At 33.4% G+C, this 15,839-nt stretch overlaps 1 protein-coding gene across 5 annotated transcripts in view; it reads right to left on the reverse strand.

Moving 5' to 3' along the window:
* Positions 1-15,839, reverse strand: part of LOC136037094 (uncharacterized) — a 138,678-nt gene that overhangs the window by 8,463 nt on the left and 114,376 nt on the right. For all 5 annotated transcript variants that reach the window (XM_065719545.1, XM_065719548.1, XM_065719546.1 and 2 more), the window contains 4 exons: positions 14,174-14,268; positions 11,612-11,675; positions 9,621-9,879; positions 6,032-6,185 (listed from right to left, as the gene is read on the reverse strand). In XM_065719545.1, the coding sequence (XP_065575617.1) occupies positions 6,032-6,185; positions 9,621-9,879; positions 11,612-11,675; positions 14,174-14,268 (572 nt within the window). The remainder of the gene's footprint in view (positions 1-6,031; positions 6,186-9,620; positions 9,880-11,611; positions 11,676-14,173; positions 14,269-15,839) is intronic.

The raw sequence follows: 15,839 nt of genomic DNA on the forward strand, positions 1-15,839 counted from the left end.
AGATTGTTGAAACTGACTTTTAATTAACGAAGAACTAAGAGTTATTCAAAGTACTTATTTAAGGATGGTTTGAGGTCCGTGAATGGTGGTGGTGATTCTGAAGATCTCAGAGTTTTCCATCTTAACTGCCAGGGTTTGAACTCATCTTTTAATTTTATAAGCGAGATATGTGAACTTTCCATTTTTCAGGTTATTGGTCTCACAGAAACATGGCTAAATGAGCATAACTCTGCTCTCTTGGATATTCCAGGGTATACATTTTATCATAGGAATCGTCAATTTCGTCAACATGGAGGTATTGGAGCTTATATACGGAGCGATATCGAGGTTTTGGTAAGAAGTGATCTAGTGCTGTTTCACGAGATGTTATTTGAGCCACTTATCCTTCAGCTCAGGCTTAAGCCAAAAGATGTTTATGTTGTTGTACTATATAGACCACCATCTGGGTCTATACCGGCCTTTTTTGATATTTTGGAGGAACAGTTGGATAAACTACCTACTGGTTCGCACCCATTCTTCATGCTTGGGGACTTTAATATTGACCTTAATGATATGAATTCGAATACTCCTATAGATTTCCTACAGCTTTGCATGTCATATAGTTTATTTCCCACTATCAATATTTGTACGCGTGTTACCACTTTAACGGCAAAGCTACTTGATAATATTCTTTCTAATTCTAAATTTTCAGATCCAGGGGTTACTGTTACTGATGTTTCTGACCATTTTGGGATTTCGGTTAGTTTTAAAGTTTGTTTTCCGAGGCTGCAAGGTTCTAGACTGAAAATGAGTATGTTACCTGTGCTCAACCAGGGTAACTTAGAAAAGTTTAAACAAGAGATTTCTAATGTTGATTGGAATAATAAAGTTGAAAATCTAGATGATATAAATATAAGTTTTCAAAGATTTTATGATACATTGATCTCTATTTTGAGTAAAACTTGTGTAGTGAATCGGACAAGGTCAAGGAAAAAGATGCCCAAAAAGCCGTGGGTGTCACCTAGTCTTCTGCGGTGCATAAATAAGAAAGACCAGTTATATAGGGATTCAATAAGGAATGAAAATGATCCAGTTTGCACAAGAATTTATAAAAATTATAGAAATGCTCTTAATAAACTTTTGAGAAACGCGAAGAAAAAATATTTTGAGTGTAAATTTAAAGATGCTAGTGGTAACCCAGCTAAAACTTGGAAAATTATTAAAAGTGTTATATCTTCAACAGATCCGGTTCTGCCTGACGAAGTTACTACAAGTGATGGGTTAAAATCGAATGAGCCTGCTGTAATCTGTAATGCCCTTTCGGAACATTTTGCAACTGTTGGGGCTCGATTTTCTCGTGCTACAGTAGCTTCTGATAATGATCCTCCGCTTGAGACTTTTATGGGTACTTCTGTCGATGTATCAATGTATCTGAGACCTGTCACTCATGATGAAGTTCGTAAAATTATCTTTGAGATGAAAAGTTCTTCGGCTGGGAGTGATTCCATTAACCTTCTTGTTTTAAAAGCCGTGTTTCCAAGCATTTCACATATATTAACGTCCCTTATTAATGCTTGCTTTAAGCAAGGGAAGTTCCCCAATTGTCTTAAAATTGCAAGAATAACTCCTGTGTTTAAGGGTGGTAATAAGAATGATCTGGGGAATTATAGACCAATTTCATTATTACCTGTTGTTTCACGGGTTTTAAAAAAATGTATTAATATTAGAATTTATGAGCATTTGGAGCGTCATAAACTTCTACATACCAATCAATTTGATTTCAGGAAGGGCAGAACAACAGAAATGGCGATTTCATTTATTACTACTATAATTAATGATGCTCTTGACAAAAAGCTTAGGGTAGCTGGTGTTTTTTTGGACTTAATTAAGGCGTTTGACACTGTTGACCATCGAATATTATTAAAAAAATGTGAATTTTATGGATTAAGGGGTGCTACATTGAGTTTGCTGCGGAGTTATCTTCAAAATAGACAGCAGCATGTCAATTTACAAGGATTTTTGTCTAGTAAAAATGTTGTTAATTGGGGGGTTCCCCAAGGATCCGTACTGGGTCCGACTCTGTTTTTAATTTTTATTAATGATCTACCGCATGTTGTGGAAGCTCTGCCCAGAATTGACGACTTTGTTGACAATGGTACGAGTAAGACCCAGCTTACTATGCCCTTATTTGCTGATGATACAACCTTGGTGTGTGTTGCCCCTACAGAAGAACTGCTCATGTCACCGATAAATGCAGCAATGAGCAGGATATGTACATGGCTTAAAATAAACCACCTTGACCTGAATATAGATAAGTCAAATTTTGTTATTTTCTCTCGATCTCCGAATTTTTACCCTTGGTTTACGGAAATAATTTCGGAGCGGGGAATTATTAAACGAACAAGATTCACCAAATACCTCGGAATCAATGTTGATGAAACACTATCATTTAAAGATCATGTGAAGTCAGTTTCGAAAATATTGTCACGTAACTTAGGTATGATGCGCAAATTAAAACATATTTTCCCCCCAAATGTTCTACGATTGTTATATTTTTCCCTGATTCACCCGTACATTTTGTATTGCTCGTCGATTTGGCTTGGTACTTTCCCTTCGATAGTTCATCCAATCCGTGTGATCCAGAATAATGCTGTCCGAGTTTTTTGTGGTGTTGGGAATCAGGAGTCTTTGAGGTCTATGTATAGTGATTTAAATATAATGCCTGCAGCTGGATTACGTGATTTTTATACGTTGATTTTTATATATAGGTATTACAGAGGTAGCCTTCCCGATTGTTTTACAGGAATATTTTGTGAGAGGTCTGATGTTCACCACCACAATACTCGGATACGAGGTAATACTGAGGTTCCTCGATTAGTTTCAAGTAGGTCTTCTTTTTCACTTATTTACAGAGCTTCAAAACTTTGGAATAAACTGAGTATAGATATCAAGGAAATAGGTAGCCTTGACCAGTTTAAGTCTGATTTACGTGTGGAGTTGCTCGGTAGGTATGCTTTTGAAACTGATTAACTAATATAAATTTTACATAGCTTATTCATTTGTAATATTTATGTATTTTTTTTTGTTTTTTTGCTGTTGTCTTGGGGTCACGCAAGGGAGTGTATTGTTTATGTTTTTTTGTTTTTTGTTGATCTTGGTATATGGTCTCATTCTCCATAACTTCTTATTCTCCATATTGTCTCTTTTTTTTCTTTAAATTTAGCACAGCCTCGCAAGCTTCGCTTATGTTGTGCTATTGATTAAGAAATGTTTTTTTCTAATAAAATTGTTCTACTACTACTACTACTACTATAGATCCAGGCCGTGAATCACACTTAAATACGCTTGAGACAAAAAATCGTTGATAGAATGTATCTCCAATGGCCTCTACTGCCATCCATGAGTCACTAGTAAAGTTTCGCCACTACACTATATCCCTTAACCAGGTGTCGCAGAAGATCCACATCTCCTGCTAATGTTTACTACTTATATATTTACATATTTTTTCCCAGACCCATTTGCCTCTCTATCCAATAATTTACTGAGTTAAATTTCATTTAACTTAGATTCAGCGATGAGAGCAATTAAGAGCACGTTTGAATTATCATCCACTTAATGCACCTTTAAAACAGGCGAAAGAGTCCCCCTTGGATGCTCAAAATACTACTTGTACAATAACTTCGAGAGAAATTTGCATTTTTTCCTATGCTATATGCTTGGCTTTTATGGCCTTTTGTCATTTTTGAGAAGATAGATTTTAGATGCATTTTTTTCCTTTAAGAATAACTATAGGCTCACATACAAAACTCTCTCTTTCACTCTATAATCTTTTTTGGTACCTTTAATTTATCTGACGGATCACCCTCCCCTAACAAACTTTTGACATAACGCTAGATATGATGCAGACAAACCAACACAAAATATAGCGACGAAGACCACCCTGCCTTTCCATAACAAACAAACAAAAGTAGAAACAATAAGGAAATTCTTTTCAAGACAGTGGAAATCAATTCAATAAATATTTCGGTCCTATGTCCAAGGGCCTTCTTCAGTACAAGTCGAGAAAGAAATACATATATACGCATATATATATATATATATATATATATATATATATATATATATATATATATATATATATATATATATATTAAGATGTGAGAATTAAAACTAATAGTGTTTTTCTAAAAACTTTTTAAAAGTTCTGGTTGAACTTTGTTGAAGTAAGGATGCTAGGGCTGTTTTTAAAAAGTTTTCAGAAAAACATTATTAGTTTTAATTCTCACATTTTAATGTCTCACATTTTAATATATATATATATATATATATATATATATATATATATATATATATATATATATATATATATATATATATATATATATATATATATATATACATATATATATATATATATATACATATATATATATTTTTTTTCTCGTCTTGTGCTGAAGACGGCCCCTGAACATAGGGCCGAAATATCTACTGAATTGGTTTCCACTGTCTTGAAAAGAATTTCCCTATTGTTTCTACTTTGTGTTTGTTTACAAACCAACATAATTTTATTATATAATTAGTCTGTGTTGCGTTGGCTTGGTATTTGCACTATTGCATAAGCAATCCGCTCTAGTGCAGTTTTAGACATAAAAAATTAACTTAAAGCAGGCTATGGCAATATTATTCTAAATTGCTACTGATATTGTCGTAAGACCTTGGCTAGACTCTATTCAACCTTTTGTTCCATTCCAATCTTCGCATTGTTTCCAATCTTTTGATCCACTCTTTTTCTATGCTCATTAATTTAATGCTACTAATATGCAGGACATAGAGCACTGTATTTCCGTTATTTTAACTAGCTTTTATATCTGCTTGGTTGGTGTACGAACCGTAAGATTATTCAAATGTTTTGTGCAACTAATACATTGTTGTTTAATAAGAAGTTGAATTCCAGGTTAATAATGAGGCCTGCCTGCGGTTAGGTCATTTTCATTCTCATGTAAGATTGTTTTCATTTGGATTTGGTGGTTTTCGTATTTCATATTATATTATGTTTTATGCTTTAGTATGTTTTTTTCTATTTTTGTGTCTTCATAGGTTCCAGTACACATGTATATATGTATATAGTGCCGTGCCGGGAGCACGGAGATTTCACCGCCAGACCCCAACACTCGGCACCCGGCAGGCTTGTACATATTTGATTTTCTAAGCATACATTAGCGTAATCATCACGTTATTCTGTAAGTCACGAGGTGTAATCTTCATTTTTTATTTGTTGTGATTATCGCCGTCGCAAGAGAACGATGGAGGGACGCTTGTTGGCAAATTCTAGATGCCACGATGGGCCTGGATAAGGCTCGAACGTGACCCAAATACAAGTAAAATTACAAGTAACTAAGTACACTTTTACCCGCGATGCATTATGTAACTGCTTAAAACATCTTTTAAAATAGATTCATTACAGTTGGCATTTTACACTTAGTTATGTGCGTTTTTTTAATTTTTGTGTGAGTCATAGATACAAAAAAAAACGATACCATCACTCCTGGAACAGAGGTCATATAATTCATGCTCTTGTAATGTGCTAACAAATATGACGCCTCTCATATGAATTATTTTTAAATTAAGACTTTTGAGAAATTTTCGAAAAAAATAAATAAATAAAAGGCATGGACTCATTTACGAGAAAAAAAATTATAAATAAATGCATAATTAATGCGCGTTTAAAGAGAGTATATAAATATATAGATATGTGTTCATGTATATGTATGCACAGTGAGCTACTATGAATATATATATATATATATATATATATATATATATATATATATATATATATATATATATATATATATATAGATAAATAGATATGTGTTCAAGTATATGTATACACAGTGAGCTACATATTGTACAGTGAGCTACAAATAATTTATTTATTGTTATCATTACAAAATTTACCACACTTCGTGATGTATTTAAGTTTTAAACGAAGTCTACAAAGTTTGCTGTAGGATAACAGCAACAACTGAAGTATTCAGAAGCAAAAACTTACTTTAATAAAGGTATAGCAATATCTTCTCGCCATGTACTGCTCCCACATGATCCTCCAAGGTATACATCTTTCGATTCACATGGAGGAATCTCTCCAGATATTTGACTCGAGGATCGTGAAACACCGCGAGGTCGATTACTGCCAGTCATCCATTCTGGAAAATGAAAAACAATCAAAAAATTTATATTAAATTTTCAAAAAGCTACAAGAAATTCTATTCTAGCACCTGGTTTCCAGAAGACGGAATCTTGAATGTTAATAGATTATACCCAACTTCAAAAATAATTTGGTACATCACAACCCTGTCCGAGCCCAAGCCATAGTGTGAAATAGTAGTTTTGGAAAAGAGGCCTATTGCTTAGAAGGAACAAAGGAGGCAGGGACCTATGGAATAGAGACCTATGACTTAAGATGGCTTATTTAAAACTTTTTTTTTCAAAATAAATAGTTATCCTATTGTTGCTAAATTGCATTTTTCCACTACAAAGGAGCAAGTGTCTGAAACAGGTGTAGCTCTGTGGAATTAAATGGAATGACTATGGAATGAAATAATAATAAAACTATTGAGCTATTTTAGCCTTATTCAGAACTATTGAATGGGATAATAGTCATTAAGATCATAATAATATTTAGGAGTGAATAATTTTGTTTACTTCAGTCTCTTACTATATTTTTGCAGTTTATACAATAGGGGGTTACTTTGTTGCCTTATTGAGATTAGCCTGTTTGCCTACTAAAGTTTCTCTTAAAAGATTCTCTTAAGATTGCCAACATCAATTAATGCAGAAACAAAATAATTTGGAAAGGGATATTGTTTAAAAGAAGTAAAACACTACTGACTTATATCGAAGCGCTTTTTAGGCGAGGTAAGGGTAGAATCAAATGCTGTTTTTCCGTTCTGTACTGAAAACAGGGTTCGATCCTACTTCTTAAGGATAAAATAATGAAAATAAGTGGCGACGGAAGAGTCACGTTTTATGGATGAAGGATGCTGGATTGTCAAACGTTGACTTTTCGGAAATAGATATGCGACTGAACGAAAAGCTCTCCTCAAATAAGCGGGAAGAGGTCATAAGAAGGATTTCCAGGAAAATATCCAACGCCAAAGACTCATGTACAAAGCTCTAAAGAGTTCAGGTAAAAGGAGGTGCATGCACAGCCGTATTGGCCTCAGACGACTTGGAGTTCGATAAGCTATCATCATTGGTCGGTGAAAATTTACTTTCAAAAAAAAGTCCAGCTCATAAATTTGAACACTGACATATACACAAAAATTCTTTTTTGCCACTATTCCGAGATTAAACAGCACTGAAATGCCTTTAATGTAGTAAAAATAGGGACACAAATACAATTTACAAAGATTTCCAGAAAAAATTACTGAAACCAAAAATTAATACAATCTATTAATATTTTGAGATTAATTAGAGAATAAAATAATATTTACACAGTTTTACCAGAGTGAGAAAATCCATTAGTTTTAAATGAGGGAGTTAAATAGAAATATCCGCATAAAGATAAATTAATTCATACTATAAAGGTTTACAGCAAGGTCTACGGAAAAAAAACTACTTGTTGAAATTTTGAAAGCACTTGAAAAATATTATAAAATAGACAGTTTTATAACTAAATTCAAAAAAAAAGTTTACACCAACTAGATACCTCCACCCATCCCTCTATAGATTAAATAAAAAAACAAGTTTTTTGAAATGAAAGTAAGGAGCGACATTAAAACTTAAAACGAACAGAAATTACTCCTTATATGAAAGGGGTTTTTCCTCCTCGACGCCCCGCTCTTTACGCTAAAGTTTTTTATTGTTTTAAAAAGTAGAGTTGCGAGAAAGAATCAAACTTTAGCGCAAGGAGCGGGGCGTCGAGGAGGAAAAACCCCTTTCATATAAGGAGTAATTTCTGTTCGTTTTAAGTTTTAATGTCGCTCCTTACTTTCATTTCAAAAAACTTGTTTTTTATTTAATTTCTGAAAGTTTTTGAATTAATGCATGTCTGATTTTGGCTCTCCGTACACAAATTATTAAAATAAAATTTGCATATTAATTCTTTTTTTGGCTAAATGGCTTTCTCTTAGTTTTGATCAGACGATTTTGAGAAATAAGGGGTGGGGAAGGAGGCCTAGTTGTCCTCCAATTTTTCGGTTACTTAAAAAGGCAACTAGATCTTTTAATTTTTAACGAACGTTTTTATTAGTAAAAAAATACGCAATTTAAGAATTAACTTACGTAACAAACTTTTATATTCTTATATTTTTGATTATATATATGAGGGGGTTGGTCCCCTCGTTAATACCTCGCTCTTCACACTAAATCTTGTTTTGTCCCAATTCTTTAAGAATGACCCCTGAATCAGAAAGGCCGTAGAATAAACAGTTGACTTAAAAAATTTTTAGCATAAAGAGTGAAGTATTTATCTCCTCCTAAATACCTCGCTCTTTATGCTAAAGTATTTTTAGAACCCCTCATATGCGTAATAATCTCTGTTTGTTTTAAGTTTTGATGCTTCTCGTTACTTTCAATTGAAAAAACTTTTTCATGTTTATATTTTCATTGTTTGTTTTTTTATAGTAATGCTAGAAAGTCCTGCGCCCTTTTGATTGAATTTCTCTTCCCCCATGAAATATTCCTCCAAGAAAAGATCCTCCCATATAGCCCCCTCCCCTGAACCCCACACCCAAACCAAAAAAATCCCCCTGATGACGTCGGTACACTTCCCAGTAACCATTACTGTATGTAAATATTGGCCAAAGTTTGTAACTTGCAGCCCCTCTCCCAGGGACTGTGGGGGGTACGTCATCCCCAAAGACATAGTTACTATGGTTTTAGACTATGCGGAACAAAATGGCTATCTCAAAATTTTTATCCGTTGACTTTCGTAAAAAAATGAGCGTGGGAGGGGGCCTAGGTGCCCTCCAATTTTTTTGGTCACTTAAAAAGGGCACTAGAACTTTTCATTTCCGTTAGAATGAGTCCTCTTGCGACATTCTAGGACCACTTGGTCGATACGATGACCCCTGGGAAAAAAAAAACAAAAAAAAAAAAAACAAATAAACACGCACCCGTGATTTGTCTTCTGGCAAAAAATACGAAATTCCACATTTTTGTAGATTGGACCTTGAAATTTTTTCTATATGGTTCTCTGATACGCTGAATCCGACGGTGCGATTTTCGTTAAGATCCTATGACTTTTAGGGGGTGTTACCCCCTATTTTCTAAAATAAGGCAAATTTTCTCAGGCTCGTAACTTCTGATGACAAAGACTAAATTTGATGAAACTTATATATTTAAAATCAGCATAAAAATCTGATTCTTTTGATATATCTTTTAGCATTGAAATTCCGTTTTTTAGAGTTTCGTTTACTATTGAGCCGGGTCGCTCCTTACCACAGTTCGTTACCACGAACTGTTTGATATGGTTGCAAGTGTTTAGGTATTGGTAAGAATACAACCTGAAAATCACTCCAAATCATTATTTATCATAAAATTTTTCCTTTGGGAGGGGAGGGGCGGTGTAAAACCAGCGCAAAAAATAATTAGTAGTGTAAATTAAATCAACTAAAAAAAGGAAAACTTGGACATACCTAGAACTTTCCCGAGAGGTGAGAACACGGAAGTGATCTTTTCAAGTACTAGTTCCACGTTTCTCTTAGATTCCATTCTTGATCCACTCTTTTCCGCTAGCACTACGCATAGTTGATCAAATTGAATGAGCCCCTCCCTCCTCTCACTGATGACATTCCAATCTTTGCTTAAATCAGAGAGACTTTTTCCACTTAGAATCTCTAAAAATTCGTCGTATTGCACATCTGGATTCTCACAGGTTTTAAATGCCATAAATGCCTGGAACAAGACGGATACATGCCTTAGATTCTAAAAGTTGATGTTATGGCGTAAAGACAGTGAAGTTAATAGTATTGATAAACGATAGTTAAAAAACTTATATGAAAATAAATAATTTACAAATTAAAAAAAGCTGCTTTGCAAAATTTTAGGCCAAAATTTACTTAAAACTCTAAGATGACATTTACAACAACAATTACAACGAAAAAGAAACTATTAGGAGATGACATAATCTTAAATGTAGATGTAACATAACAAAGAAAAACGTCTGGCTTCTCGTATACCACAGAAGCAAAAACTTCATCCAAAAAAAAGAGGCGAAATTCACTTTTACGGTAGCTGAAAAAAAGGTAACCATGCTTCTTCGGTACAGTTGAGTTTGGCAAAGAGCAAGAGGACAAAAATACGTACGTGAAATTATTCTTGTGACAAAAAACAAGGTAATTAACAATGAAAAGAGTTTTCATGGTTAGTAAGACAAGATTAGCTGTCTAAATAACAATCGGTAGAGAGAGCAGTAGTTTAATATTACATACAAACCCGTGATCAAATATTGCAACTTTCCAAAATGCTAATCACCCGAGGTCGTACCACAAAACATTTTCTCAAATAGGTTACATGTTTACAGAAGCTTTTCAAGTCAATCTCGGTTCTAAGGTAGTTTCAGTTCGACTTTCCACATTTATCTTCTAGTTATAGCAGTGTCTCATTTAACGAAAGCATAATCAATACTATCAAATGCTAAGTTTCGGGTTCTCTGGTCTGAAGCCCCCCCCTAAGGTGAGGAAAAAACTTTAAATCAATTATTCATTGCCACGTTTCTGACCTGTTTTATTGTTGAAATAGTTTTTGTCCATTATTGGATGCTTACAAAAGTACGAGATAAAAAAACATTTTTGCTTTTTTTCCTCTTGTCTAAAACTTAGATGGGGCAGTATTAAGCTTTGTGAATTGACAAAGCTGATTTCTTTTTTTTTTGTTGATTTATACTTTCATTTTCACTTTTTATATTTTCAAATGTCTAAGTTCTGGGGCCTTATTGGATTATTTTTATAACATCTGAGGGACTTCAGCTAGGGTTATTTAAAAGGTTATTTTAAATCCTCAGCTATATTCAGCTATGGTTATATGTGGTTATTTTAAATTATGGGAGTTTTTATTCCAAAAACCTGAGATTTTTTGCAGACATCCTTAAAGTTAGTATGCTGGTTAATTTTCTTGTATAAAATTTCGCTCGCAAGACACTTGAAATTTTTTTATCCAAAATATAGTAAATACTTTGACATTATCGCATTGACTTTTCTGGAAAAAAAATTTCCTCGCAGATTCAAAAACGGTAGCTCTCCATTTCTTCAAAAAAACGGACCTTAATAAAGGTATAAAAAACACAAAAGACAGTTCTGTGTTTTCTCACTTTTCTGGAAAACTTGGATTTTTTTTTCTTCGATAAAGTAATTAAAAGTGTTAGCAATGACTCATCTGCATGTCTTTTACAATACCAGAATCATTGTGTATAAACATTATTTTAAAAAAACAACTATTTTTATAGCTTCTAAATACCCATTAATTAATTAATTGGCACATTATTTAAAATTGTGAATTTACATGATACGGCACTACTTCCTCTTCTACCCAGAACACATTCATAAAAAAAACTACTAAAGATACCAATACATATAAAGGTATTAATACTAATTCAATACATATTCCAATACTACTAACAAAATCTTACCTCATTTAAAGTTAGTTTTCTTGTACCATTAGTATCCAATGATTCAAAGACATCACGAATTTGTCTAAAAAATGGGATAATTAAAATTAACCCAGGTCTTCTGTAGATCTATTACTCTCTGGGACATATCAACATTTATATAGTTAAGAGTAAAACTGGGTTTATCATAAGCGTGTAATATATAATAAATAGTATGGAAAATGCTATTTATTAATTTCCCTTAAAATCGACGAGCATGAAAGGTAAATAAATAAAGTTACCAAAAAATTTCAAAAAAAGGAACAAATCAACATTTTACGGAAAAAGAGAATGCAATTGGCCTAGAAAAATAACTCAATATAATTCATCAAATTGAAAATAATATAGAATAAATAAAATTTCTATTTCTACGGAACCATGGAAAAAAAATCGTTATGGATAGAGGCAATAATTCAAAAATTAAGTTCAAAGTTTTCCGCTTTAAAAATTATCTATTCCGAACTATATAGAGAGTAGTTCAATGACACTCATACAAAGCAGAAACCAAGAAATAATTTACAATATTTGAGATACCAAATGTGAATTAATGAAGAGCCTCAAATTTAAAGTTTTCAAAAAAAGGGGGAAAGAACTTATCAGCCTTACATACACTTAAATAGATATTGGGTCCACCTTACTAGTAACAATAATAATACACTCCTTCGGTATTTTCTTAAAACCTGATCTACTTTAATTAATAGTTCAATGAACCCTAACCAAAGAAAAGGGCAAAATCCACGCTCCTGCCAGGAAAATCTTAATTTTGTTCACACTTTGGGCATCTTATGCTGAGCTAACAAGCGAGCAACACTGATATTTCTAAACAGTGTAGATCAACATTGTTACCGAGCAACACTCTGCACAGCTAGTGTTCGGTTGCCCACACAAATATCAGAATAGCATAAGGGCTAAGTCTAAGCTCCTGCCAGGAAAAACTTAATTTTGTTCAAACTCTGGGCAACTTATGCTGAGCTAACAAGCGAGCAACACTGATATTTCTAAACAGTGTAGATCAACATTGTTACCGAGCAACACTCTGAACAGCTAGTGTTCGGTTGCCCAAAGAAATATCAGAATAGCATAAGGGCAAAATCAACGCTCCTGCCAGGAAAATCTTAATTTTGTTCACACTTTGGGCAACTTATGCTGAGCTAACAAGCAAGCAACACTGATATTTCTAAACAGTGTAGATCAACATTGTTACCGAGCAACACTCTGCACAGCTAGTGTTCGGTTGCCCACACAAATATCAGAATAGCATAAGGGCTAAGTCTAAGCTCCTGCCAGGAAAATCTTAATTTTGTTCAAACTCTGGGCAACTTATGCTGAGCTAACAAGTAAGCAGCACTGATATTTCTGAACAGTATGGATCAGCATTGTTACTAAGCAACATTTTGCACAGCTAGTGTTCGGTTGCCCACACAAATATCAGAATAGCATAAGGGCAAAATCCACGCTCCTGCCAGGAAAATCTTAATTTTGTTCACACTCTGGGCAACTTATGCTGAGCTAACAAGTAAGCAGCACTGATATTTCTGAACAGTATAGATTAACACTCTATCATTTCATTATTACCGAACAACACTCTATACAGCTAGTAGATTATCAAACAAACTCTTCTGAGAGCATTCAAACGATAAGTAAATAATAATAATAATAAGGAAGGCTTTATTAATACAACAAATAAATTTTATTCATTTTTTATTACCTCCCCAAAAAGCAACGCCTGCTCATAGAGGAAAAAGAGGAAACAAATCACCGAGAGAAAAAAAGGATAAATACCTTACCACCGACACCACCAATACACACTGATTAATGAATATACATAAACAAACACCATTTTTACAAACTATTAGTACCATAAAATTTTGGCCAAAGCAGGTGCGTATTGGTTCTTTTATTAGTCAATAGTATTTTCCACCATTGGTACCCTTGGTTTTGTCTTAAAGTACATGGGACTTTTTAGTTATAGGTGTTTGAAAATAATTTAAAAACACATATGTAAATTACATATAAATAAATTATACGACACCATTTTAATTTGTATCTTGATCTTAATTTTTATCTGCTCATATATGCTTTTTCCGTCTGTGTACGAAGATATTTAAAGTTCTAGGGGTTTTCAAGTTTTACTTTGAACATATCTTCCTTTATTTAGAACATTGCTTTCTACAGCACCTTTTTTTCAAGTTTAATCTACTTTACTTGGATATTACACTTTCTAATTCGTGCAAAGATAGTTTTCTCACCAAAGTCCTTCTGAAAAAAGTCCAATAGAAAATTCAAGACTTCCTTGACGAAAACACTACGTCTGTTTTAAAGTAATTCAATGTTTAAATGATTTCTGTTTATTTTAAAATCGGGAAATGTAGAAAGCAGACAAATGAATCGAGACGCAAATGATGTCAAAATTCAAAATTACTTTACAAAATTCAAAATTCAAAATTTCAAAGATTTGTAACAGCAACAGTTCTGCTACATATCCTAAAACAGTCTCAAAAAGTAAAATTGAGTTATCTACTATAAAAGAAGGAAAAAAATTACATTAGTTTTTCTGCCAATGGGATATGTCCATGCCTAACAGGTTTGGCTCCATCTTCGAGAGTGAGGTCCATGGAGTTTATATTCCTTTCTAATATCTGAAAAAAAACGAAAGATAACTGAGACAACTGCATTAGCATATGTGTGAAACCAATGTTTTCCTTATATAGCAAAGGAATACATACGGTTGTACTCAAAAATCCCGTCTACTAAGGACTAACGAAAAAATAGTGGCCCAGCAAGTAAGTTTCCGGGCGCGTAAGGGGGGGGGGTAGTTTAGTATTATAAACTTTTATTGTATGTCTAAAAGATGTGTCATGGTATCAAAAAAACAAAAAATACAAAAACATAAATTATAGTTTAGTCGAGTAGAAAATAACAGTTTAGTTTAGACGAAGCAAAATTAAATATCACACTTAGAAAATATCAAAATTCACAGAATATTAAAGATAACTTTCTAAAAAATGATTTTGTAGGGAGGGGGATTCTCGGAAAATCCTTCGTCGCTCTCCTCATTTTGGGGAGTGTCCAAATACGTACAAGGTTCTTAAGAAGTGACTATAGGATCAAATTATGCACGATTTTACTATACTTCCTAGGTATACTTCTCAGCTCAGAGAAAACAGTTTTCCCAGCCTCAGAATGTAATTAAGCGGTTTTTACACGTGCACGTATTTTACGTGTGCGTAATTTATATTATACTTTATATTATACATATACTTTATAATATGTGTTTATTTGCATCTTATACTGCTTTTAACTAAATATGTCTGACACTCATCCGTGCTTAGGCTCTTTTTTCTCACATGTAGAAGCTGCTACGTACTCACAGCCTCGACTTCTAGAATGTTGTACTTTATGTCTAACATTAAAAATCAAACCAATGTAGCCCGCTTTGGCTGTCACAATTTTTATCATTGGTGCTTATATATTATTTTATCCACTGGTGTTCATTTATATGACCTACGAGATTTCTTAACCCATGGTATCCACTAGGCCATTGTTGAGAACTAATCTCTAAATGATGAAAACATCACTACTTAAAATTTGCCGTATTTTTGTAAATGGTAGAAAAAGTATATTTTTTTATTATGCACGGCTTTAGAAAAATTTTAAGGCTGTTTTCATTAGGAAATACGAGGTATTCTACATAAATGTCGAAAAAACATGCAATTTTCCCGAAATTCTTACACTAAAAAAAAAAAAAAAAAAAGAAATCCTACATTTTTCTAAAATACTCAGCACAAATAACAGGACAAATAGGCAACCAAAGTGTTCACTAGAAATAGTGAAAAATTACTATCGGGGGAGAGGGGGGGGCAATCCTTCCAACACAAAGATATGTTTCTGACCATATGCCCTTTGTCTAGTCCTGGAAATCTTAATAAAATGCAAACGCATCTTTGGGGCGTGAAAAGGATAGGTCTTGAGATTACAGATATTCCTGCCCATAAAAATCCTAGATACTTAAATCTATGAACAATTATGCCCGGGTAGCAATATATTCATACTCACTGATAAAACTAAAATTGGGGATCAACCAATCAGAGTCAATACCTAAGCCATTATTTCATGGAGATAGAAAAGAATGAAGCATTGAGCAGTGGTTTTAATATCTATATCAGGTTCCGGTACAGAGTACAAATACATAGTAGGCTATTAGACGAGA

Source organism: Artemia franciscana, chromosome 16 (genome assembly GCF_032884065.1).
Source record: "Artemia franciscana chromosome 16, ASM3288406v1, whole genome shotgun sequence".
Classification (NCBI taxonomy): domain Eukaryota; kingdom Metazoa; phylum Arthropoda; class Branchiopoda; order Anostraca; family Artemiidae; genus Artemia; species Artemia franciscana.